The sequence below is a fragment of the Podarcis erhardii genome, assembly GCF_964252035.2.
Source record: "Podarcis erhardii genome assembly, chromosome: 17".
NCBI classification, from domain to species: Eukaryota; Metazoa; Chordata; class Lepidosauria; order Squamata; family Lacertidae; genus Podarcis; species Podarcis erhardii.
This window is the reverse complement of record NC_138515.1, coordinates 29,810,463-29,832,518: the sequence shown is the minus strand read 5'-3', so window position 1 is coordinate 29,832,518 and position 22,056 is coordinate 29,810,463. Positions and strand designations below refer to the sequence as shown.

General features: G+C 48.0%; 1 protein-coding gene across 1 annotated transcript in view; it reads left to right on the top strand.

Annotated features, from left to right (window-relative positions):
* Nucleotides 1-884: 884 nt before the first annotated feature.
* The window catches only part of SHB (SH2 domain containing adaptor protein B), a 160,252-nt gene continuing 139,080 nt past the window's right edge, over nt 885-22,056 (top strand). Inside the window, exon 1 of the mRNA XM_081845300.1 lies at nt 885-2,028. Coding sequence (XP_081701426.1) covers nt 1,348-2,028 — 681 coding nt within the window. The 5' untranslated portion in view covers nt 885-1,347. The remainder of the gene's footprint in view (nt 2,029-22,056) is intronic.

The window sequence follows — 22,056 nt, the reverse complement described above, 5'->3', positions numbered from 1 at the left end:
TAGACTGGAAAGAGAAGCTGCTGAATTACAACTTATCACCAAACTCAAAACAATGGAGAAACCTGGTCTGAACAAAGACCTTGGATTCTTATCTCATTATACATGACAAAGCCATTTTTCACCTTTTCACCCCTTGCTTTTTCCTGTAAGACCTATTGCAGTCGTTAAGAGTCGTCAACAGGCTCATCACAGCTATCTGCCAATCACCCATTCCCACTACCCTTCTGAGTAATACCCCTCCCCACCTTCTCACTATATAGAAGGGTCTGGAAACTTCTGTTTCAGTGTATCTGAAGAAGTGTGCATGCACACGAAAGCTCATACCAAGAATGGACTTAGTTGGTCTTTAAGGTGCTACTGGAAGGAATTTGTTTTGTTTTGACTATGGCAGACCAACACGGCTACCTATCTGTAACTGGATCTGTGAATCTGGGCAGAGGTTTTGGTGGTCACAGATGCTAGCCAATCAGTGTTGTATACATCCAACTTGGCAGAGTCAGTACTTTCAAGTTCAATGCCGGGAAAGAAATTGTTCATCTGAATATAGCACAGAAGCACAACTGCCAAAAGAGCAGGTTTACATTCCACCTCAGAGAGAGAGAGAGAGAGAGAGAGAGAGAGAGAGAGAGAGAGAGAGAGAGATCCCGGAGACCTGCAGTGGCAGCGGGTGGGCAACAGCCTTTCGGCAGGGAGGTGGTGGAAATCCCTTCCAACAGCAACCAAGCAAATCCACTGGCTGGCGAAAAAGCGCACCCAGCCAGGCAGCTCATTGGTCCGGCCTCTTCCCCTCGCCGCCGCCGCCGCCGCCGCCACGAGGAAGGGGGGGTGGCTCTCGGTGCAAGAGGCGCCTCCCCGCCGCCGGTGCGCGCTGAGCGCAGGCCAAGCTGCAGCAAGCGAGCGCCGTGCGCGCGCGAGGGAGAGAGAGAGACAGAGACAGAGCGCGCCAGGCGACGGCGGCGAAGGCGCAGAGAGAGTCTCGGGCAGCCCCGGCGCGGAGGGCAGGGCGGCCGGTGGGCCAAGGCGGAGCCGCGCCTGCGTGCGTCAGGCCCTTGCTGTGGCAACTCGGCAAAGTTCCGCGGAGGCTGGGCGAGCGGCGCCCGGGAGGCGAGCCGAGAGCGAGCCGGAGCTCGGGCAGGAGGACGCACGGCGCTTTCCCCGGCGCGCACGGCGAGGAAAAGTTTGTGGCGCGGGCGGCGGAGCGGTGGCGCCGGCTTCCCATGGAGGGAGCGCAGCCCGAGCCCGAGAGAGGAGGCAGCAGCGGCAGCGGCAGCGGCGGTGGCCACGGCTGCGCGCAGCCCTGAGCGGCGACCGGTTCCCGAGGCGTCTCCATGGTGTCCCCTCGTCGCCATGGCCAAATGGCTGAATAAGTACTTCAGCCTGGGCAACAACAAGACCAAGAGCCCCCCGCAGCCGCCCAGGCCGGACTACCGGGACAAGCGCAACGGCACGGCGGGCGCGGGAGGCGCAGGGCACCACAGCCACCATCACCACCATCACAGCCACCACCACACCTCGCCGTGCTTCCAGCGCCACGACACCAGCGACCTGCTGCGCGCCTACCGCGCGCAAAAGGAGCGAGACTTCGAGGACCCTTACAGCGGGCCCGGCTCGTCGCTGCGCAAGCTGAGAGCGCTCTGCCGCGCCGAGTACTGCGCGCCCGAGGAGCTGCTGGTGGAGCCGCCCGCCGCCGCCGGCCCCAAGCCCTTCTCGTCGGCGTCGTGCTGCGGCGGAGAGGGCGGCGGCGGCGGCGGCACCGGCAGCAGCCCGGCGGTGGCGTCCGCTTCGCCGCAGCTCTTCCGCAGCCACAGCGAGCGGCGAGCGGCTACGCCGCCCGACGCCGCCGTCAAGTACATCTCGCCCAAGCACCGGCTGATCAAGATCGAAAGCGGCGAGGGTGGCAAGGGCAGCGGCGGCGGCGGCGGGTCCCCCGTCACCTGGAGCCCGTCGGGAAGCGGACGCAAGAAACTCAACAAGTGTCCCGAGCAAGCGGAGGGCGGCGGCGGCGGCTCGGGCACCAAGAAGGAGAAAGTAAGTGAGCTTGTCAGCCTGCTGGAAACCCGTCTGCCTGGTTCGCGAGGGTGGTAGAGGTGCTGGATGTCTCCGCACCTGGCGCTGATTCACACGTGCATTCCTTCCCCCATGGCGGCGCGCTTGTTGATTGGCAGGTGAATGTGGGAACGGGCTTCATGGGGAGTGAGGTGACCCGGAAGCTTCCGTCCATAGGAACCCACAACAACTAGGGGCCGAGGGGCCTTCTCCGCCACCCCAATAAAATATTTGAGCCCCCTTCCCCCCAAGTTGATGGGCATTGCCATTCCAATAGTGTGTGTGTGTGCGTGTGTGTGTGTGCTGCGTCACGTGATCGATTATGCAGGGCACCGGCCCCCCCCCATGTTTCATTCAAGTTGGCACCCCTGCTTCCATCTGGGGTGGTGTGTTTAGTGATGGCTCATTCGCACGTGCATAGTCGTAGGGGGACTTCCATACGTGACCCTGCTCTTTCTTGAATGGCAGCTGGATGGGAGACCTCCTGTTGAAAAGCAGAGCATTTGAGGCGATGTGAAAGAACCATTCCGTGGTGATAACTCTGTTGGGTGCCCATTTGTATGTGCAAATCCGCCCTCCTTGTTGTGGCTTTCATCAGATGATTGGCATGCTTGTGTGAACCTCTGGCTTTTGCACTCTTATCTAGTGTCAGTGGCATGGAGGCACACTCTGGAACATAAAAGTGATACCGACCAGGCAGGGATGAACAGAGAGGATTAACGTGGTAGGGAATGTATTCAGAGACTCTCTGCTTATGACAGACCAGTTACAGCACCAATAACCTATTGTGGCTTTTGAACATAGAAAGACCCCAACTTGCTCAAAGAAGGGGCTCTGTTTGGTGAGGTTTCTTTGAAGCTCTTTGTGTAGAAGGAGAAATATTCTGTCTCTGTATTTTATCAGTCTAGTAACCCTCTTTCCTTGAGGAACTGACACCGTTTGTCCCAAGTGATCTTCACAATTGCTGTTGGGTAGCTTAGGCAGAGAGGTGGTGACTTTTTCCCAGGCCCATCCTGCAAGTTCTGGCTGAGTCAGAATTTATGGCCATAGCCTTCACTGCCCAGGTCTAGCACACTATCCGCTATCTCACATGCTGTGTCACCCAGCTAAACTCCTCTATTTGCACGCGTCAGTTCTGTGGAGCAGTGTGTGCATTAGGCAGGCGACAGTTGTTGCCTTTGTGCTGGAATAGAGACTTCTGTATTTAAGGACCTGTTTTTAAATATATGCACAGTGGTACCTTGGGTTAAGTACTTAATTCATTCCGGAGGTCTGAAACTGTTCTTAACCTGAAGCACCACTTTAGCTAATGGGGCCTCCCGATGCTGCCGTGCCGCCGGAGCACAATTTCTGTTCTCATCCTGAAGCAAAGTCCTTAACCCGAGGTACTATTTCTGGGTTAGCGGAGTCTGTAACCTGAAGCGTATGTAACCTGGAGCGTTTGTAACCCGAGGTACCACTGTATATATATATTTTCAACAAATACAATTCAAACAATCATAATTGGTGAGGAACAGCTGCTCAGTTAGCAGTGGCAATTTCTGAGCATTAGTGACTAGTTCCCTTTATTGTTCTTCGCTTTCTTTCCAAGTGAGAGGAGGTGGAGCATTCAAAGCAGAGATGTCAGTTTTCTCCCAAGCGCACTTTCTTAAAGTAGGTGCCGGTTATTAAGTCTGTTACACCCACCCAGACACTTCCAGCACGAGCACCTATTACACAGCTGTCAAACCTAGAAACTCTATTGTGTAGTGTGTGCACACATGTGTGGCTTGTTTATTGACCCAGCCCTCCTCTGGCTGCATCCGTTCCTTAAGCAAGAGAGAGCACTTCAACTATCGTATTTTTCGCTCTATAAGACGCACCAGACCACAAGACGCACCTAGTTTTTGGAGGAGGAAAACAAGAAAAAAAATATTCTGAATCTCAGAAGCCAGAACAACAAGAGGGATCGCTGCGCAGCGAAAGCAGCAATCCCTCTTGCTGTTCTGGCTTCTGGGATAGCTGCGCAGCCTGCATTCGCTCCATAAGACGCACACACATTTCCCTTTACTTTTTAGGAGGGAAAAAGTGAGTCTTATCGAGCAAAAAATACGGTATTTATCTTTCCTCTCTCTCTTTTCCGGGGGACCCATTTTAACAGCAGAGCTTCTAAGTGGCATTTCTTTTCACGAAGGTGCTGCATCTCAGCTTGGGAACCAGACCTAGACATTTCAGGCTTAGCAGGTCTTTGAGCGACTGTTCCAGTTTTGTGATGGGTAAATTACAGTTGTTGCCAGTTTTGTCTCCCTTCGCACTGTGATTGGATAGGTCTGAATTCAGAACTTTTTGTGGTTTTTTTATAATAATATTTATTAAAGTTTCAAAAGAATTACAAAAATGAAAGAAGAAAAAGAAAACAAAAAATACAAAATACAAAATACAGAAAAGGTAAAAAAAAACAACAATTAAAAACATTTCAATCTTTCCATATCTTATCTTTCTTTTACTTATTTCCCTGACCTCCTCACACCTCCCTCTTTTGTATTCTAGTTCAAATGTTGTTTCAGCAAGTCCTTACCCTTTTTGCATTTATCTTGATACTTTATCGTAATATATTATAGCTTTGCATTTTTACATGTTAACAATCCATTTTTACATACCCCTTAACCACCTTATTGCTTCGTTCCAACATCCTTCTAACAGATATTAATTTTACAATGTTTCTGTAAATAGTCTTTAAATTTCCTCCAATCTTCCTCCACCGACTCTTCTCCCTGGTCTCGGATTCTGCCAGTCATTTCCGCCAGTTCCATATAGTCCATCACCTTCATCTGCCATTCTTCTCGGGTGGGTAGATCTTGTGTCTTCCAATACTTCGCGTGAATTCAGAACCTTTTGACCACACAGAGCGCGAGATGCTAGGGTTACTCTGGTCAGCTCTTAAGACAGTCTTAGGGGGACAGGAAGGGTGAGGGAGAATGGTATATGGCCAGTGATTCCTTGGCCTTTTCTGTCTAGGAGGACAAATTGCCCTGTGACTCAGCCGCTTTTTATATCTGGCCAACTGAAAGCCAGCGTGACTCCCTGCAATTGTGTCAAGGGCATGCAACAGATAGTGGTTGTGTTTTCAGATCTGTAAAAAAGAAAAGACATTTTAATCCCTCAGATAAAGCACTAAGGAAATAGGGCTTGTTTGTACGGCAATAACCTGAGTCATATGCAAAGCATTTCTAACTGCTTGAGTCAGTACTGACGCTCTCTGTTCAGGGATGGTTTTTTTTAAAAAAGGTGTGAGCATCCAGGCTTTTTAAGGGTAGGTCTGCTGTCGCATGATTGTGTATAATTTTTGTGTCAGCAAATATAAGAGAGAAATGATTTAATTGGTTTGGGTATTATGGTAAACTGGCACATGTAATCTCTTGCAGTTTAAGGAAAACCTTAGAATCAGGGGCATATTTGAAGAGGACTGTTCACAGTCCCAGCTCTGCACTTTGGAGGTTCAAATCTGAAGTTTTCAAAACATGCTTATATCCCAGGAGAGGGAGTTTTGTGGCCTGTTGGCCCTGATGATTCAGATGACTTCGAAAGGAGATAATCATGCAGATAACTCTGAAACCATCTGAAGTCATGGACGGTTTCATCACTGCTTGAGCAGGATCCAAGGAGCAGCTTTAGGCAAGGGTCTCTTAATTCCCTTTTGACATTTATTTCTTTGAGAAACATATGTTGTGCCTTCAGGGAAACCCTTTCCACATTGACTTATCTGCTGAGGAACTGTTGCATGTCTGCTGTGTTGCAAAGGATTCTGGGGAGTCCTGTGACCCACCCCAGTTCATGCACAGGGCTGGACGAAGAAGACGACACTCTTACAGCCCTTCTTCAAGGACTCTCTAAAAGTAAAATAATATAAAAATTCAGTTAGCATCAATAACTCATATCTGAAAAACAGATACAGTGGTACCTCGGGTTACATACACTTCAGGTTACATACGCTTCAGGTTACAGACTCCACTAAGCCAGAAATAGTGCTTCAGGTTAAGAACTTTGCTTCAGGATGAGAACAGAAATCGTGCTCCGGCGGCGCGGCAGCAGCAGGAGGCCCCATTAGCTAAAGTGGTGCTTCAGGTTAAGAACAGTTTCAGGTTAAGTACGGACCTCCGGAATGAATTAAGTACTTCATAGAATCATAGAGTTGGAAGAGACCACAAGGGCCATCGAGTCCAACCCCCTGGCAAGCAGGAAACACCATCAGAGCACTCCTGACATATGGTTGTCAAGCCTCTGCTTAAAGACCTCCAAAGAAGGAGACTCCACCACACTCCTTGGCAGCAAATTCCACTGTTGAACAGCTCTTACTGTCAGGAAGTTCTTCCTAATGTTTAGGTGGAATCTTCTTTCTTGTAGTTTGGAGCCATTGCTCCGTGTCCGCTTCTCTGGAGCAGCAGAAAACAACCTTTCTCCCTCCTCTTAACCCGAGGTACCACTGTATGTTGCACTTTAGTTTTTGATGTTCATTTCTCATGGTGCATGTGGCTTTTTAAAGTTAGGAGTTTTGGAGTTGTTAAGCGGGTTGTATTTAATTTCCCTTTCAGAGTCATGGGCCTCAAAATACATTGGGCTAAACAGAACATTTCCAGTGCACCTCTGAGGTCCTTAGAACATAAGAAGAACATCCTGTTCTCTCAGTGGCCACCCAGATACTAGTGGGAAAGCAGGGCCTAAACAAAAGGTCCTGCAATTTCCAGCAAGTGTTATTCAGAAGCATTGCAGCCTCTGACCATAGAGGCAGAGAACAGCCATCATGACTGGTAGCCATTGACAGCCTCCATGAATTTGTTTCATCTTTTCAAAAAGCCATCCAAGTTGTTGGCCACCGCTGCCTCCTGTGGCAGTGAGTTCCATAAGTTAACTGTGTGCTGCATGAAGAAGTCCTTTCTTTCATTCGCCCCAAATCTTCCAACGTTCAGTTTTATTGGATGCTCACGATCACCAGCGTTACGAGAGAAGGACCAGAACCGTTCTCTGCTTGCTTTCTGCAGGCCATACATAGAACTATGAACTTTTATCGTGTCGTTTCTTACTCACCTTTTCCTCTAAAGGAAAACCTCCCAAACACTTCAACCTTACCTCTTAGGGGAGTCTCTCCATCCCCTTTTCTGAACCTTTTCCAACTCTACAATATCCTTTTGAAGGGGAGGTGATCAGAACTGTCGCATCATAGATTTGTATAATGGTGTTGCAATGTCAATAGTTTTCAGTTCTTTTCTTAAACTCTCTTTGTTCCTACGCAGGCATCCTCTGTGCTTTCTACCTCTGGGTTTGCTGGACCTTTTGTGAGTCGAGGACCCTCCACCCACATAAGATTATAATAAGACACACAGACACATTATTTTAGGTTAATGGGCAAAATTAGGCCACAAGTTTTATTGGTTACAGCATGTGAGTAGTATTGGCTTAGGCAGTGGATGAAACAGCAATACAAGACTCCACCCCACACAGCCAGGGGTCATATCAGGGTTAACAGCCAATGGGAGGAACTTGTTGATGCAAATACAACTGGAAGCTCCCCCATGACGTCACCGGGGGTCGTGACATGGCCCTAGCCACCAGCAGGGCATCGGACAGGATCCGCGACTGCTGGATTCCTGTAACGGAATACCCAAAAGAGGAGGGGTAGATGATGGCCCATACCAAATCCTCCAACACAGCACACATATTCCAATGCCTAACCGCCAATACCAGAAAGTTGTGACGAATTGCTACGAGGTAGGCGAAAAAACCAAGAGGCTGATGCCAATTTGCCAAATGGATAAAAAAAGTCCTACCAGGCCCCTTGGGCAACCAAGGCAACCAACCAAAGTCCATAGCAAGGTCAATACGCAAAAAGAAGCTGACCTAAGAGGGAGGGAGGGTAGGAGATCTGAAGAAAGCAGGAACAGACTGAGAGAAGAGGGCTGGCGTGGCTGTTTAAACACATTTAGCCCCGCCTACCGCCCACCCTATTGGTCGGCTGGGAGGCTTGGCCGCGGCAGCAGAACCAATCAGGCTCCCTGCCCCTGCAGGAGGCTGCTCCTGTTCACAACCCCTCCCCTCTGGGAGGAGAAGAGGCTTTACCACCATCCTCTGTGATCGGAGAATGTGCCCGGTATTTCTTGCCCAATAATCCTCCTGTAACTGCACATGGAAGGGACGCGGGTGGCGCTGTGGGTTAAACCACAGAGCCTAGGACTTGCTGATCAGAAGGTCAGCGGTTCGAATCCCCGTGATGGGGTGAGCTCCCGTTGCTCGGTCCCTGCTCCTGCCAACCTAGCAGTTTGAAAGCACGTCAAAGTGCAAGTAGATAAATAGGTACCACTCTGGCGGGAAGGTAAACGGCGTTTCCGTGCGCTGGTCTGGTTTGCCAGAAGCGGCTTCGTCATGCTGGCCACATGACCCGGAAGCTGTACGTCGGCTCCCTCGGCCAATAAAGCGAGATGAGCGCCACAACCCCAGAGTCGGTCACGACTGGACCTAACGGTCAGGGGTCCCTTTAACTGCACATGGCACCTGATGCTCAGTGCTATGACTGACAGCCTTTCTAGAGTTGCCTGCAAGGTTTCCCTTGAAATCCTTCCGCAGGAGATTGAATCCAGGTCTTTCTGCATACAAAGCAGGCATAGGCAACCTCGGCCCTCCAGATGTTTGGGGACTACAACTCCCATCATCCCTGATCTCTGGTCCTGTTTGCTAGGGATGATGGGAGTTGTAGTCCCCAAACATCTGGAGGGCCGAGTTTGCCTATGCCTGATACAAAACATCTGCTCAGGCACTGAGCTTATGTGGCTCATACCCTGCCACCTCCTCCCCAATCATTTTACATTGCTCTGTTTTGGGGGGTGGGACGGGACAAAGATGTGCACACATGTTTTCAGAGGGCTCAAGTGGATGTAAATATTTGGACTGTGCGCACACGATCGCTTAATTGTATCCAGCAATCGTGGAGGTTTGGGAGTCAGACCAGATAAAAAAGCAAGGGAGAAGCAGATGGCGATAAGTTTGATAGAAATATGCGTAAATAGAGGAAGAAACTCGGTTGCAGAGGTAAGGCAGAGATCAAAGTTGAAAGGACTGTTAACGGTTGCAACATATTTATGTTGCTGAGCTCTTGCAGAGGGAAGGTATCATATCAAAGCAAGCAAACGCTAGAGGCATAAGCAGTAAGCATCTGCTTTGTTCAGAAGTATTTCTACATGTTTACCCAATGTTGCAATCGCCTATAGGTCTAGGACAGCAATGTCCAAACTGGCCTGGAGGTGAAGATGCAGTCCCTTTCTGGAGCTGTGAACACTGGACTGCTGATGTGGAAAGAGAGACAAGTAGTTTTATAACTGGTGATTTTTGTCCAGGGCAGGAACAGGGAACCTACCACCTTCCAGATGTTAATGGATTCCAGCTGCCATCATCCGTGGCCATTGGGCATCTTGGCTGGGCTCCGAAACATCTGGAATGCTGGTGGCTCCACATTTCTGGTCGAGGGAAATAGATCTAATCTATAACACAGTGTTTTGTGCATTCTAGAAGTCATGGTCTACTACAGAAGCTTTTCCAGAGTTCCTTGGTGAAAATATTAGCATGCATTTTATTTATTAAAGCTTCCCAATTTACATCCTGTCCCAGCAGCTGCAGTGTTTCAGATGTGCAAAATCTGGCCCTTTCTTTTTGGGGAGCTTTCTGCTCTTTTTGTCCTCTCACATCAGGTATCTAGGAAACTCTGTAGAGTATCTTGGATACGCTTTCTTTTAGAAATTGCAGCTGGAAAGCCAGTGTCGCCCTGAACATGGAAGCTCCTGCTTTCAATGGGATCCACATCTGGATGCATATTTGAATGTGCATCCCCTTTCTAGCCAACTTGCACAAGAGTTACACATCCTGCTGCTAATTATTTGTTTCCCTGCCTGAAATTAATGGAAGGGAATCAGACTGGAATTTGAATATCATCCTGCAATGGTGGAACTCCAACTCCAACACTGGAAATAACACTTGCTGCGTTGCCACATTATCTTAATTTCAGAGCCCACTGTGGAAGAGGTCCTGTTGAAGTTAATGCCAGTGCTGTTTGAGCTGTTAAAGAATTTCGAAGTCAGTCCTCAGTGGAAGGTTGCAGTCAATGGAGGGGCAAGCCTTTGCTGAGAGACACGGAGCCCAGATCATTGATAGGGCTGCGGCTGGCTAGGACCACTGAGAGTTGTACAGTGGTACCTCTAGTTACGAACTCAATTCGTTCCAGAGGTCCGTTCTTAACCTGAAACTGTTCTTAACTAGAGGCGTGCTTTCGCTAATGGGGCCTCTAGCTGCTGCTGCTGTGCTGCCAGCACACTATTTCCGTTCTCATGCCGAGGCAAAGTTCTCAACTCGAGGTAACTCTTCCAGGTTGGTGGAGTTTGTAGCCTGAAGTGTTTGTAACCTGAGGCGTTTGTAACTCAAGGTACCGCTGTACAGAGTTATTACAGTGGTACCTCTGGTTAAGAACTTAATTCGTTCCAGAGGTCCGTTCTTGACCTGAGGTACCACTAATAGGGCCTTCCACTGCTGCCGCCGCGCATGTTCTCATCCTGAAGTAAAGCTCTCAACCTGAGGTACTACTTCCGGGTTGGCAGAGTTGGCGTTTGTAACCCGAAGCATTTGTAACCCGAGGTACCACTGTAGTCTGAAACTTCACACTGGGGAAGGCTGATTTGAAAACTGAAAACCAGAATTCTGAAGTGTGTGCCTGGAAGCTAGCTAGCTACCACCACTGGAGCAAACTGGGAAAACTGCTGGAGCAACAGGCTGGTAGCCATTAACATTCTTCTGACGTGCTGCCATGCGGAAGTGTTGGGTGTGTTCATGGATGCTCTTTTGGTTTGTATGGGGCAACAGTGGGGTGGCTGCCACCCCACACAAGCCGAGTATTCATGCTAGAGCTTGCCCCAGGATCCTCTTGCCATACGCAGGGGACTCTGCCGAGAGGTTTCACAACAGACAAAGGGGTGTGGGAAGCTTCCTGCAGTTTAAAAAGCTTCCGATCTTCTATACGTAGTTCTAATCCCTTTTGGGTGGCCTCACACTATAGCAGTGACTTTTTATTCACTAACAGTGGTGGGTGGTAAGGAATATATTATTGCTGCTGTTGCTACTAGTTAGCAGTTACATTGCACAGGTGGCGCAGTGGTCTAAACCACAATGAACCTCTTAGGCTTGCTGATCAGAAGGTCGGCGGTTCGAATCCCTGCAACGGTGTGAGCTCCTGTTGTTCTGTCCCAGCTCCTGCCAACCTAGCAGTTCGAAAGCAGACCAGTGCAAGTAGATAAATAGGTATCGCTGTGGCGGGAAGGTAAACGGTGTTTCTGTGTGCTCTGGCATTCGTCACAGTGTTCCGTGCGCCAGAAGCAGTTTAGTCATGCTGGCCACATGACCCAGAAAGCTGTCTGTGGACAAATGTCGGCTCCCTTGGCCTGAAAGCGAGATGAGCGCAACAACCCCATAGTCGTCCGAGACTGGACCTAATGGTCAGGGGTACCTTTACCTTTTACCCTTTTTACCTTACATTGCACTTCAGTGTCCAAAGCGCTACACATGCAGCAATTACGTTGCTGCTGTCCTTCCAACAGTCCTGAAAGGTAGTCCAGTATTATTTCCTCTGTGTTACAAGTGGAGGGCTGAGGCCGAGAAAAATGGCTTGCTGCTGATTAACTCATAGCAGAAACAAGATTTGGAGCAGGGCCATCTTGGAGTAAGGCCATCTCCTAGGCACTATGCTGTACCCTCATTAATATACATTTGTGTATTTCTTTAAAGAAGCTAGCTAACAGTGCAATTCTAACCTTGTCCACCCAGAATAAAAAGGTAAAGGGACCCCTGACCATTAGGTCCAGTCGTGGCTGACTCTGGGGTTGCACCGCTCATCTCGCTTAATTGGCCAATGGAACCGGCGTACAGCTTCCGGGTCATATGGCCAGCATGACTAAGCTGCTTCTGGCAAACCAGAGCAGCGCATGGAAACGCCATTTACCTTCCCGCCGGAGTGGTACCTATTTATCTACTTGCACTTTGACATGCTTTCTGCTAGGTTGGAAGGAGCTGGGACTGAGCAATGGGAGCTCACCCCATCACGGGGATTCGAACCGCCGACCTTCTGATCGGCAAGTCCTAGGCTCTGTGGTTTAACCCACAGCACCACCTGCATCCCAATTAGAATACCTTGGCTTAAATCCTATGGAATTCAATGGATTGTAGCCTGAGTGTTTTACGCAGTGCTATTTTTTTAGGAAAAGAGGTGCCAGAACTCACTATAAACACCTTCCTCGCTCTCTTTGAATGGCAATGGTGCCCACCTGAGAGGTGCAGGAACTGAGTTCCCACAGCTGAAAAAAAGCCCTGGTTTTACAGCAGTTTAAAGAGACGCGTACCTGCTTAAAGATTGCTGCTGAACAGCTTAACTATACATTACTGTGAATGTGTATCGGCTGCAGAGTTCCATCTCCCCAGTGATGATCATTTGTGATGTTGATGACCCCTGACCATTAGGTCCAGTCGTGACCGACTCTGGGGTTGCGGCGCTCATCTCGCTTTATTGGCCGAGGGGGCCGGCGTACAGCTTCCGGGTCATGTGGCCAGCATGACTAAGCCGCTTCTGGCGAATCAGAGCAGCGCACGGAAATGCCGTTTACCTTCCTGCCGTAGCGGTACCTATTTATCTACTTGCACTTTGACGTGCATTCGAACTGCTAGGTTGGCAGGAGCTAGGACCGAGCAATGGGACCTCATCCCGTAGCGGGGATTTGAACCGTCGACCTTCTGATCAGCAAGTCCTAGGCTCTGTGGTTAAACCCACAGTGCCACCCGCGTCCGTTGATGTCATACTGCTCAGTATTTCCCTGACCTCACACCACTTGGTTAGCTGGCGCTTGCAGGATTGGTGGAAAGGCTGTGATGTCATACCTTGTGTTGTCTTTAACAAACTGCTGCCAGGGAGGTGCAGAAGGGACGCGAGGCAGCCCTAAACACTGGTGAGAGCCATTTGGGCCACATTCACACCATACATTTAAAGTGCTATGATGCCACTTTAAATATTCAAGGCACCCCCCAAGGAATTCTGGGAGCTGCAGGTTCTTAAGGCTGCAGAGAGCTGTGAGGAGGCCCTTACTATCCTGCAGAGATAGAATTTACAGTTTCCTAGGAAGAAGGATTGATTGCTAAACCCTTCTGAGAAATGCAGTTCCCAGGATTTTTCTGAGGAAGCCACGAATGTTTAAAGCAGTGGCATCGTTCTTTAAATGCATGGTGTGATTGTAGCCTCAACGGGCCGCCGCAGTGTGGAGGGTGGAGTCCTTTTGAAGGCATCTTATACTCCCCACTCACTCCCCCAAATCTGGAACCATCACTGGTAGGGATTGGGGCGGAAAAGGAGACCAGGCTACATGACAGAGCATCAGGAAGGGGCCTTCATAAAAGAATGGGCTGTGGTCGTTTTTTAAAAAATTGTAAAACAGAAAAAAAAGATTCCTTATGAGATTTAAAGCAGGGATGGGGAAACTTGTGTCCCTCTATATATTATGTTATTGAGCTACCATTCCCATCTCCATGCTGCCTGGGGCTCCAACAACATTTAGAACACCATAAGCTGATTTAAGGGACACAATTTTTGAAAAGGTCTCCAGTAGTCTCTTTTTAAAAAGAAGAAAGAAAAGGTCTGTGGCAAGGAAAAGGAAACGAAAGAATGTTACAGGACTAATAGGAAATACGGTACAGTGGTACCTCTGGATTCAAACAGGATCCGTTCCGGAGCCCTGTTCGCATCCAGAAGCAAACATAACTAGCTATGGCACGTCTGCGCATGCACGCGTCGCTTTTCGCCGCTTCTGCGCATGCGTGTGACGTCATTTTGAGCGTCTGCGCATGCGCAAGCGGCGAAACCCGGAAGTAACGCTCTCAGTTACTTCCGGTTTGCCGCGGAGCGCAACTCGGACGTGCTCAACCCAAAGTGCATTCAACCCGAGGTATGACTGTATATATATTCTGCCCCAGTGCGAGCTTGGGGCATAGATTCAGTGCGGAAGACCCTCCTGTGCAAGCCCCATTGAAATGAATGGGGCACACATGACAACTCTCTTGCACTCATCGCTCATTCTTTTCAATGGGGCTTGGCGCTAGATGGGGTTCCCTGTGGATATCACACATGGCAAATGGTGTAAACCCACATGTCTTGGGGAGTAGAACATGAAAGTATTGGGTGGTGGCACATTTTTAAGGCGATAAATTACGTCCTGTCTGCATGTAATTCCGAAATAAATCACCTTGTCAGGGTGAAGGAAGATTAAAGCTCTGATAAAATATTTATTGCCGTGTCAGTCATCTACCTTTTGAGTCACTGACTGGAAACACTTAATTCTTTCAGGGAAGTGAGTGATTACATTGGAAATATTCATTCATATTGCAGTGTGTGTGTTTTTATATATATAAAAAAGACTTAAATTTTACTTTAAAGTGCAGTGCCATTGGCAGGTTAGTGAAATTCTAGAGCATCTGGATACATAGCACAGCTTCAGAAAAGAAATGAGTGAATGCCACACAAAGCTGAAGTCCTGTGAGAGGCAGTGTGGTGTAGTGGTTAGAGTGTTGGGCTGTGAGTGAAAAGACCCAGGTTAAATCCCCCTCAAGACACACTCTGGCTATTTAGCTGTGATAATAAATATTCACTCAGGACACAAGATGGTACAAAGGCTATAGAGTAACATTTCTTGAAAATAAATCTGCTATCGTGCTATTAAGGTATGAATGAGGCATCTGTTAGCATTTTATTTTTGTCTGAGACCAAGGACATTTTTTTAAAAGAGAGAAAAGTTGAATTCTTCTCTGAACCATTGAGCAAAGTTTCTCTGAACTCTGAAGACACAGATCCAACAATGGAACTTTCCTTATTTTCCTGTTCAGGGACTTTTGATGATATTTCTGCTAACTTTTGTAGGAATGGACTTCCTCAGCGTTAGCTATTACAAAGGAGAACTACAAAGCAAAGTTTATCTGCTTCCGCCCCAGTTGTGGCAGTGAGATCTCTCTGGTTTTCTAGTGCCCAGAAAGTGCCGAGCGGCGGCGGCGGCGGGGGGGGGGGGATGGGGCAGCCTGGCAGGCAATGCCAAAATGCAAGTGGTAATGAAAGTAAAAGGAAGGTAAGGTAACATAAGGTAAAGGGGCAAGGGTGGCGCTGTGGGTTAAACCACAGAGCCTAGGACTTGCCGATCAGAAGGTCGGCGATTCAAATCCCCGTGATGGGGTGAGCTCCTGTTGTTCAGTCCCTGCTCCTGCCAAGCTAGCAGTTTGAAAGCACGTCAAAGTGCAAGTAGATAAATAGGTAAACGGTGTTTCCGTGTGCTGCTCTGGTTCGCCAGAAGTGGCTTAGTCATGCTGGCCACATGACCTGGAAGCTGTCCGTCGGCTCCCTCGGCCAATAAAGTGAGATGAGCGCCGCAACCCCAGAGTCAGTCACGACTGGCCCTAATGGTCAAAGGTCCCTTTACCTTTACCTAAGGTAAGGTAAAGGAACCCTGGACGGTTAAGTCCAGACGAAGGCAACTATGGGGTTGTGTCGCTCATTTCGCTTTCAGGCCGAGGGAGCCGGCGTTTGTCCACAGACAGCTTTCCGGGTCATGTGGCCAGCATGACTAAACTGCTTCTGGCACGACAGAACACCGTGACGAGTGCCAGAGCGCACAGAAACACTGTTTACCTTCCTGACACAGTGGTACCTTTTCCATTTTTCCTCCCGCTTCGCTGAAGTGGGGCTGTGCAGCTCTTCCTCTCTGCTGAAGCCGGGAGAGTCTTGCTCTCCCGGCTTCAGCAAAAGGAACCCGAAGCCTTTGGAGCACAGCACGAGCTCCCGCTGCGCTTCAAAGGGTTCAGGCGACTATCCCTAAAGCCTGGAGAGTGAGAGGGGTCGGTGCGCTCCCGCTGCGCTTTGGAGGCTTCGTGTTGCTATCGCTGAAGCCAAGGAACCTGCATTCATTCGCTCCATAGGACGCATACACATTTCCCCTTAACTTTTGGAGGGGGAAAAGTGCGTCCTATAGAGCGAAAAATACGGTACATTTTTAATGCCACCCTTCCTCTAAGGAACTTTAAATGGATCTCCCCTACCCCAAACACACACATTTTATCTTCACCACGATATTGTGAGGCTGTATCCACACAATACATTTGAAGCACACACACCCTAGCTAAGAATCCTGGGAACTATGGTTTGCTCAGGGTGGTGGGAATTGTAGCTGCGGGAGCAGTAAATTCAGTTCCCGGGATTCCTTTGTGGGAAAGAATGTGCTTTAAATGTACTTTCAGTGTATGGTGTGTATGCAGAGTTAATAACTGGCCATGGGCATTCAGTGAGCCGAGATCTGAACACAGGTCTTCCCAGTTCTACACTACCCATTGCTCCATACTGCCTGAACGCTTTTTGTATGATACGATTAGAGTATGTCTTCAGGGATTTGGATCACTGTGCCATATATAATATTTGAAAGTTCTTTTATTAGGTACTGATTTATTCCCCATTACTTGAAAGGCAAATCCTTCAAATGCTGAGACAGGCAAAAGACCGTTCCTTTAGGAATATGTGACTTGATTTAGCAGTGAAAAAATTCATACTCATCCTTCACTGACAAGGAAACTGTGCTTGTGGCAGGTTTATAAGGTGGCCTTGAATAACCTGTCTCTTTTTAAAACAGCTAAAGAATCCAAACTTGTTGGGAAATGAAGCTGTACAAGAAAAACAGGTATTGGGTGAATAACCAGGCCCAAACATCTAAGACATCCCAGCGAGGCATTCCAGATGTTCACAACTGCACGATCTCCGCGCAGGTCTCCCAAGTGGAATTTGAGCACAGTTGCAGAACTGTAATCTCTTAGATTATCTTTTTGACCAAAAATGTTAGGAACTCATTGTGGCTGGCTCATTCAACAGTTCCTTGCACTTTGCAGAACTGTGTTGCAATGGAGACCGAGATCTCATTGATTGTTTGGGCTCTGGTTTCAGAAGTAATGCAAAACCACGATTTCCTCCTGCTAGAACAGGCTGTGGCAAATCCTTTTCTTCATGTGCAAACAGAGGAAGTTCAGAGTTTCCCATTTACTGTTCCCCATCATGTTTGAATGTGGGAAACTCTGGTTTGTTCAAACCAAGACCAAACATGATTTCAGGCCCTCCCCCCCCCTTTAAATGAATGAAAAACTGCAGTTTGTTCTAAATTAGAAATGAGAGCTTTAAAGTTCCTTTGCATGTACAGGAGAATGGGGAGACAGTGGAGGAAGCCAATCAAATCTCTTGCTCATTGTTAGCATAACAGGAAACCTTGGTTCTCAAGGAGCACTGTTCATGTGTCGCACAATTTGGAGGCTTGAACCTGGAACTACATGGCTTGTGGTGAAGATCTAGCACAATGAGCTGTCCAGGACTCTTTTACCTGCATTCAAGGCCTCTGTTTGCCCACGGAAGACCCTGGGTGTGCAACATTGGATTCTAAGTTTTACACAGAGAAGACCCACAGAAATGAATGAGCATGACTAAGATAGTTCCGTTAATTTTCGAGGGTCTTCTGTGAATAAAACTTAGTTGAATACCACCCCAAAGAAAAAGGTATTCTGTCCCCGGCACTGCCCTGAATTGCATATTGAGATGCATGTCAACAAGGACATTTCAGATCTTCTGGGTTGATTTGACCAACCTGTGCTGACTTGAGCCAAACAGATTTGCATGTAGTTTGGAATCCACCAAGTCACACATCTTTGATTGCTTTCTGAAACACACTCCTAATACAGTGGAACCTCGGTTTTCCAGTATAATCCGTTCCAGAAGACTGTTCCATTTCCGAAACGTTCAAAAACCGAAGCCTGCATTTCTGGAAGCATTTATGTCTTGAAAACTCAATATGGAAGCCACGCGGCATGTTTGGCTTCCGAAAAGCGTTCAAAAACTGAAGCAGTTACTTCCGGGTTTTCTGCATTCAAAAGCCAAAATGTTCCACTTCTGAGACACTTGAAAACCGAGGTTCCACTGTATTTGGACTGGGGAAAAATAAAGATGAGAAATCACTCTCAGTGAACACCATGAGATTTTCAAAAGATTACCCCTCCCCTTTCTCCTAAAAGCACATTTAATTGTGCTCTTTTGAAACCAAGGCTGTGATCTTGTGCTACTTGACTGTGGGAAGTCTGCAACATGTGGATTATACCCGCAATGAAGTCTGGATTCTGTGGAAAAGTGCTCCTGGTCTTTACTGCTATAAAAAGGCACAGTAACCAAAGATCCATATACCGTAACTAGCTCTGCATCACCCGTGGTTTCTCGAACCGATTCCCTTCATGTCATGCAGCAAATTAAACTGAGAGGGACTTCCAGTGGCAGATTCTGATACTGTGTGTTGTTGTTCAAAGGAGGGGAGGGAAGTCGAGAATCCCATGAGGCCTGCCCCTAGCCCTTGGGCATGTTTAAAGTACCTCTTCAGATCCCGGCTGTGCTAAATTCTGCTTGAAAGCCTTGGCTGTGGATTAAATGTGTCTTTGAGCTTTCAGGCAGGTACGACTGACTTTTGTTTTTGCATCCAAGGAAGTAAGAACCCAAAGCCAGGAGACTGGAAACCAAATACAATTTTATTTAATATCAAAGCCCAAACAACAGATGCTCCCCTTAATTTTAAAAGGCTGTGTTTTTATCACTCACTTTGATAACCTTATCCAATGCCAGCTCTTGGTGTGTGCGTATGTTTTTTAAAAAAACAAAGATTCACTGAATAAGAATAACTTTTAATAATAATTTTATTATTTATACCTCGCCCATCTGGTTGGTTTCCTCAGCCACTCTGGGCGGCTTCCAACACATATTAAAACACAATAAAACGTCATTAAAAACTTCCTATTACAGGGAAATGAAATGGTGTCCTCCTTTGTTCCTGCAATCTGTGGCTCTGGCTGTATGTACATTGGACAGGCAAGTGAGTCACTCTTGTACTCTGTTAAGTAATTCCACTAATGTGTGAGGGATTGGCAAGTCATGTGGGAGATGCTCTTAAAATGGCGCACGGCAGCTGTCCTTCGACAGGGTCTTCGCATTTGGCTGCAAGAGCTTGAGTAATGTTGAGGGGTTTCTTCCACCCCTCCAGCCTCCCCCACTCCCAATCCCATCTTTTAAGGTTTGTGGCATGTGCATAGTTCCCTTGATCCATCTCATGCTTGGGTTCCATATTGTTAGCAGCTGGCCTGATTTAATGCCACAGCCACTGGCCTCCTCTCAAAAGGAAGTGGTAATTTGGGATGGATGTCAAAACCTCCCTCAGATGGCATTTGCTTTCTCTCTGATGTCTGCAATTACTAAGGCATCATCTGTAACTTTAAGTGGTCCTGTATAAATAAATCAGAAAGGGGACCGTTGCTTGAGAGGTCAAGATCTCAACATTATTTCTGAAAGGCGCAAATGCGCAGAACGGCGCAGATGTTGCCCTCCTTATGCCGCTCTTGCCTTGACGGAGGCTCAACTGTTCTTCTCCAGTGTATACATTAGGCATTCCAAACTAAACTTGGGTTGGAAGAACTCAAACAAATGTTCTCTAAGTAGTTTGTGGCTCAAGCAGTAGGCCTAGGCCTGGGCCATATGCCTGCATAGTGGCAGTAGATGTTATGGGGAACCAAAGGGATCCCAATACAACGCTGTTAGAGGGTAAGCTGATGGGGTGATGGTGCAGTGGTCTTTGCAGATCAAAATTCGTGGTGGGGTGGGGTGCTTCAACTTTCTCCCCCACTAATTCCCCAGCCGTCTTTCATTCATGTTTTCTCCTGCTGAGAGGAATCAGAAGTATGCCTGGCTGGGGTCCTTGATAGAGGGACATTTGCAGAAGAGAATTAGCACTGGACGAGGGTGGCGCTGCGGGTTAAACCACAGAGCCTAGGACTTGCCAATCAGAAGGTCAGCGGTTCAAATCCCTGTGACGGGGTGAGCTCCCATTGCTCAGTCCCTGCTCCTGCCAACCTAGCAGTTTGAAAGCATGTCAAAGTGCAAGTAGATAAATAGGTACCGCTCCGGCGGGAAGGTAAACGGCGTTTCCGTGTGCTGCTTTGGTTCACCAGAAGCGGCTTAGTCATGCTGGCCACATGATCTGGAAGCTGTACGCCGGCTCCCTCGGCCAATAAAGCGAGATGAGCGCCACAACTCCAGAGTCGGTCACGACTGGACCTAATAGTCAGGGGTCCCTTTACCTTTACCTTTAAGCTCCCATGCGTATTGATCATCCCCTATAAGTGCCTTTCATCTGCAAAGGAAACATCTAAACCCACCTTTATTGACCTTTTAAGTCCTTTTAAGTCAAGAAAGCAAGCTTGTTTTCTGCTGCTCCAGAGTGTGGGACCCAAACCAATGGATTCAAATTAGGAGATTTTGACTAAAAGGGATTCCGATGCACTTTCTGACACTGAGAGAACAGACTTCCTCAGAATGTGATGGACTCTCCTTCAATAGAGCTTTAAAGCAGAGGTTGGATGGTTATCTGTCATGGATGCTTTAGATGAGTTTCTTGCATTGCAGGGGGTTGGACTAGATGACTCTTAGGGTCCCTTCCTAAGAGAGTCAGTGTGGTGTAATGGTTAAGAGCGGTGGACTCGTAATCTGGTGAACTGGGTTCGATTCCCCACTCCTCCACATGCAGCTGCTGGGTGACCTTGGGCTAATCCCACTTATTTGAAGTCTCTCAGCCTCACTCACCTCGCAGAGTGTTTGTTGTGGGAGAGGAAGGGAAAGGAGACTCCTTTGGGTAGTGATAAAGCTCCTTCGGGTAGTGATAAAGTGGGATATCAAATCCAAACTCCTCCTCCTCCTTCCAATTCCATGTAAGATTCCAGACCTTTCTAATATATTTATTTTATTTATTTACCCCTTCCTGAAAAATACTGTCTCTGGGGTTTCTAGTTAGTTGTCCCTGGCATCTGAAGGCTCCCTCTCTCCCATATTTTCCTAGGGCTGATTCATACAGGTGGATTAATCACTTAATTATTTTGGCATGAAGCGGAGACTTGTCTGTGTGCTGCAGGTATTCATGGAGTTCTGTGCTGCTGTCCTCTGGACCCTGCTTCATGGCTCTCAGTGATAACATATCTGCAAATCTATTTCCTTCATTATTTTGTTCCAGCCAAGGGTGCTTATGTACTGGGAATTACACCTTTGCGGTTTCAGAACCAAAGCACTTGTGAAGCAGTTTTCTTAGGAAATGAAAACAGTAAACAGTAAAATTATGTCTCTGAACACATTGCAAGAAGTAGCTATTATTATCACTGCTTTGATTATCCCTGTCTTGCAGTGTGGAGGGAGTACAGTGGCACCTCGGTTTTCGAATGTAATCCATTCCGGAAGATCATTCGAGTTCTGAAATGTTCAAAAACCAAAAATTCAAAACAGAAGCCTTGAAATGGAAATCTCAATACGGAAGCAGCGTTTCCGGTTCGACTTCCGAGGCACGTTCAAAAACCGAAGCATTTGCTTCTGGGTTTACGGGGTTCGAGTTCCGAAACGTTCATCAATGGAGATGTTCAAAAACCGAGGTACCACTTTGTTAGGATAGCAGTGGAAGATGGTTTGTTCCATTGAAGGGTGGAGCAGAAACCTATTAAGGAGTACAGTATAATCAGGACCGGCCTGCCCAAGAGGCAGACTGAGCCAGCTGCCTCAGGTGGTGGAAACTCAAGATGCAGCACCTTCACGGCCACCACACCAGCTCTGCTGGCACCAGAGAAGAGGTGCCAGCAGTGGCTTCTGACAAGTTCATGTGCACTTCATGAGATCTCACGAGAGCTCTGCAAGATCACACTGGAACCTGCCATCATCACCTCTGCTTTGGGACGACACCTTTCCATTTTGCCTCAGGCGGCAAAATGGGACATACCGCCTCTGAGTATGATCCCAGTACTAAAAGCTCGGAAACTATTTGAAAGCAGGAAACACTGACTCCTGACTGCCACTGTGTTGGGCTACTGGTGGGTCAA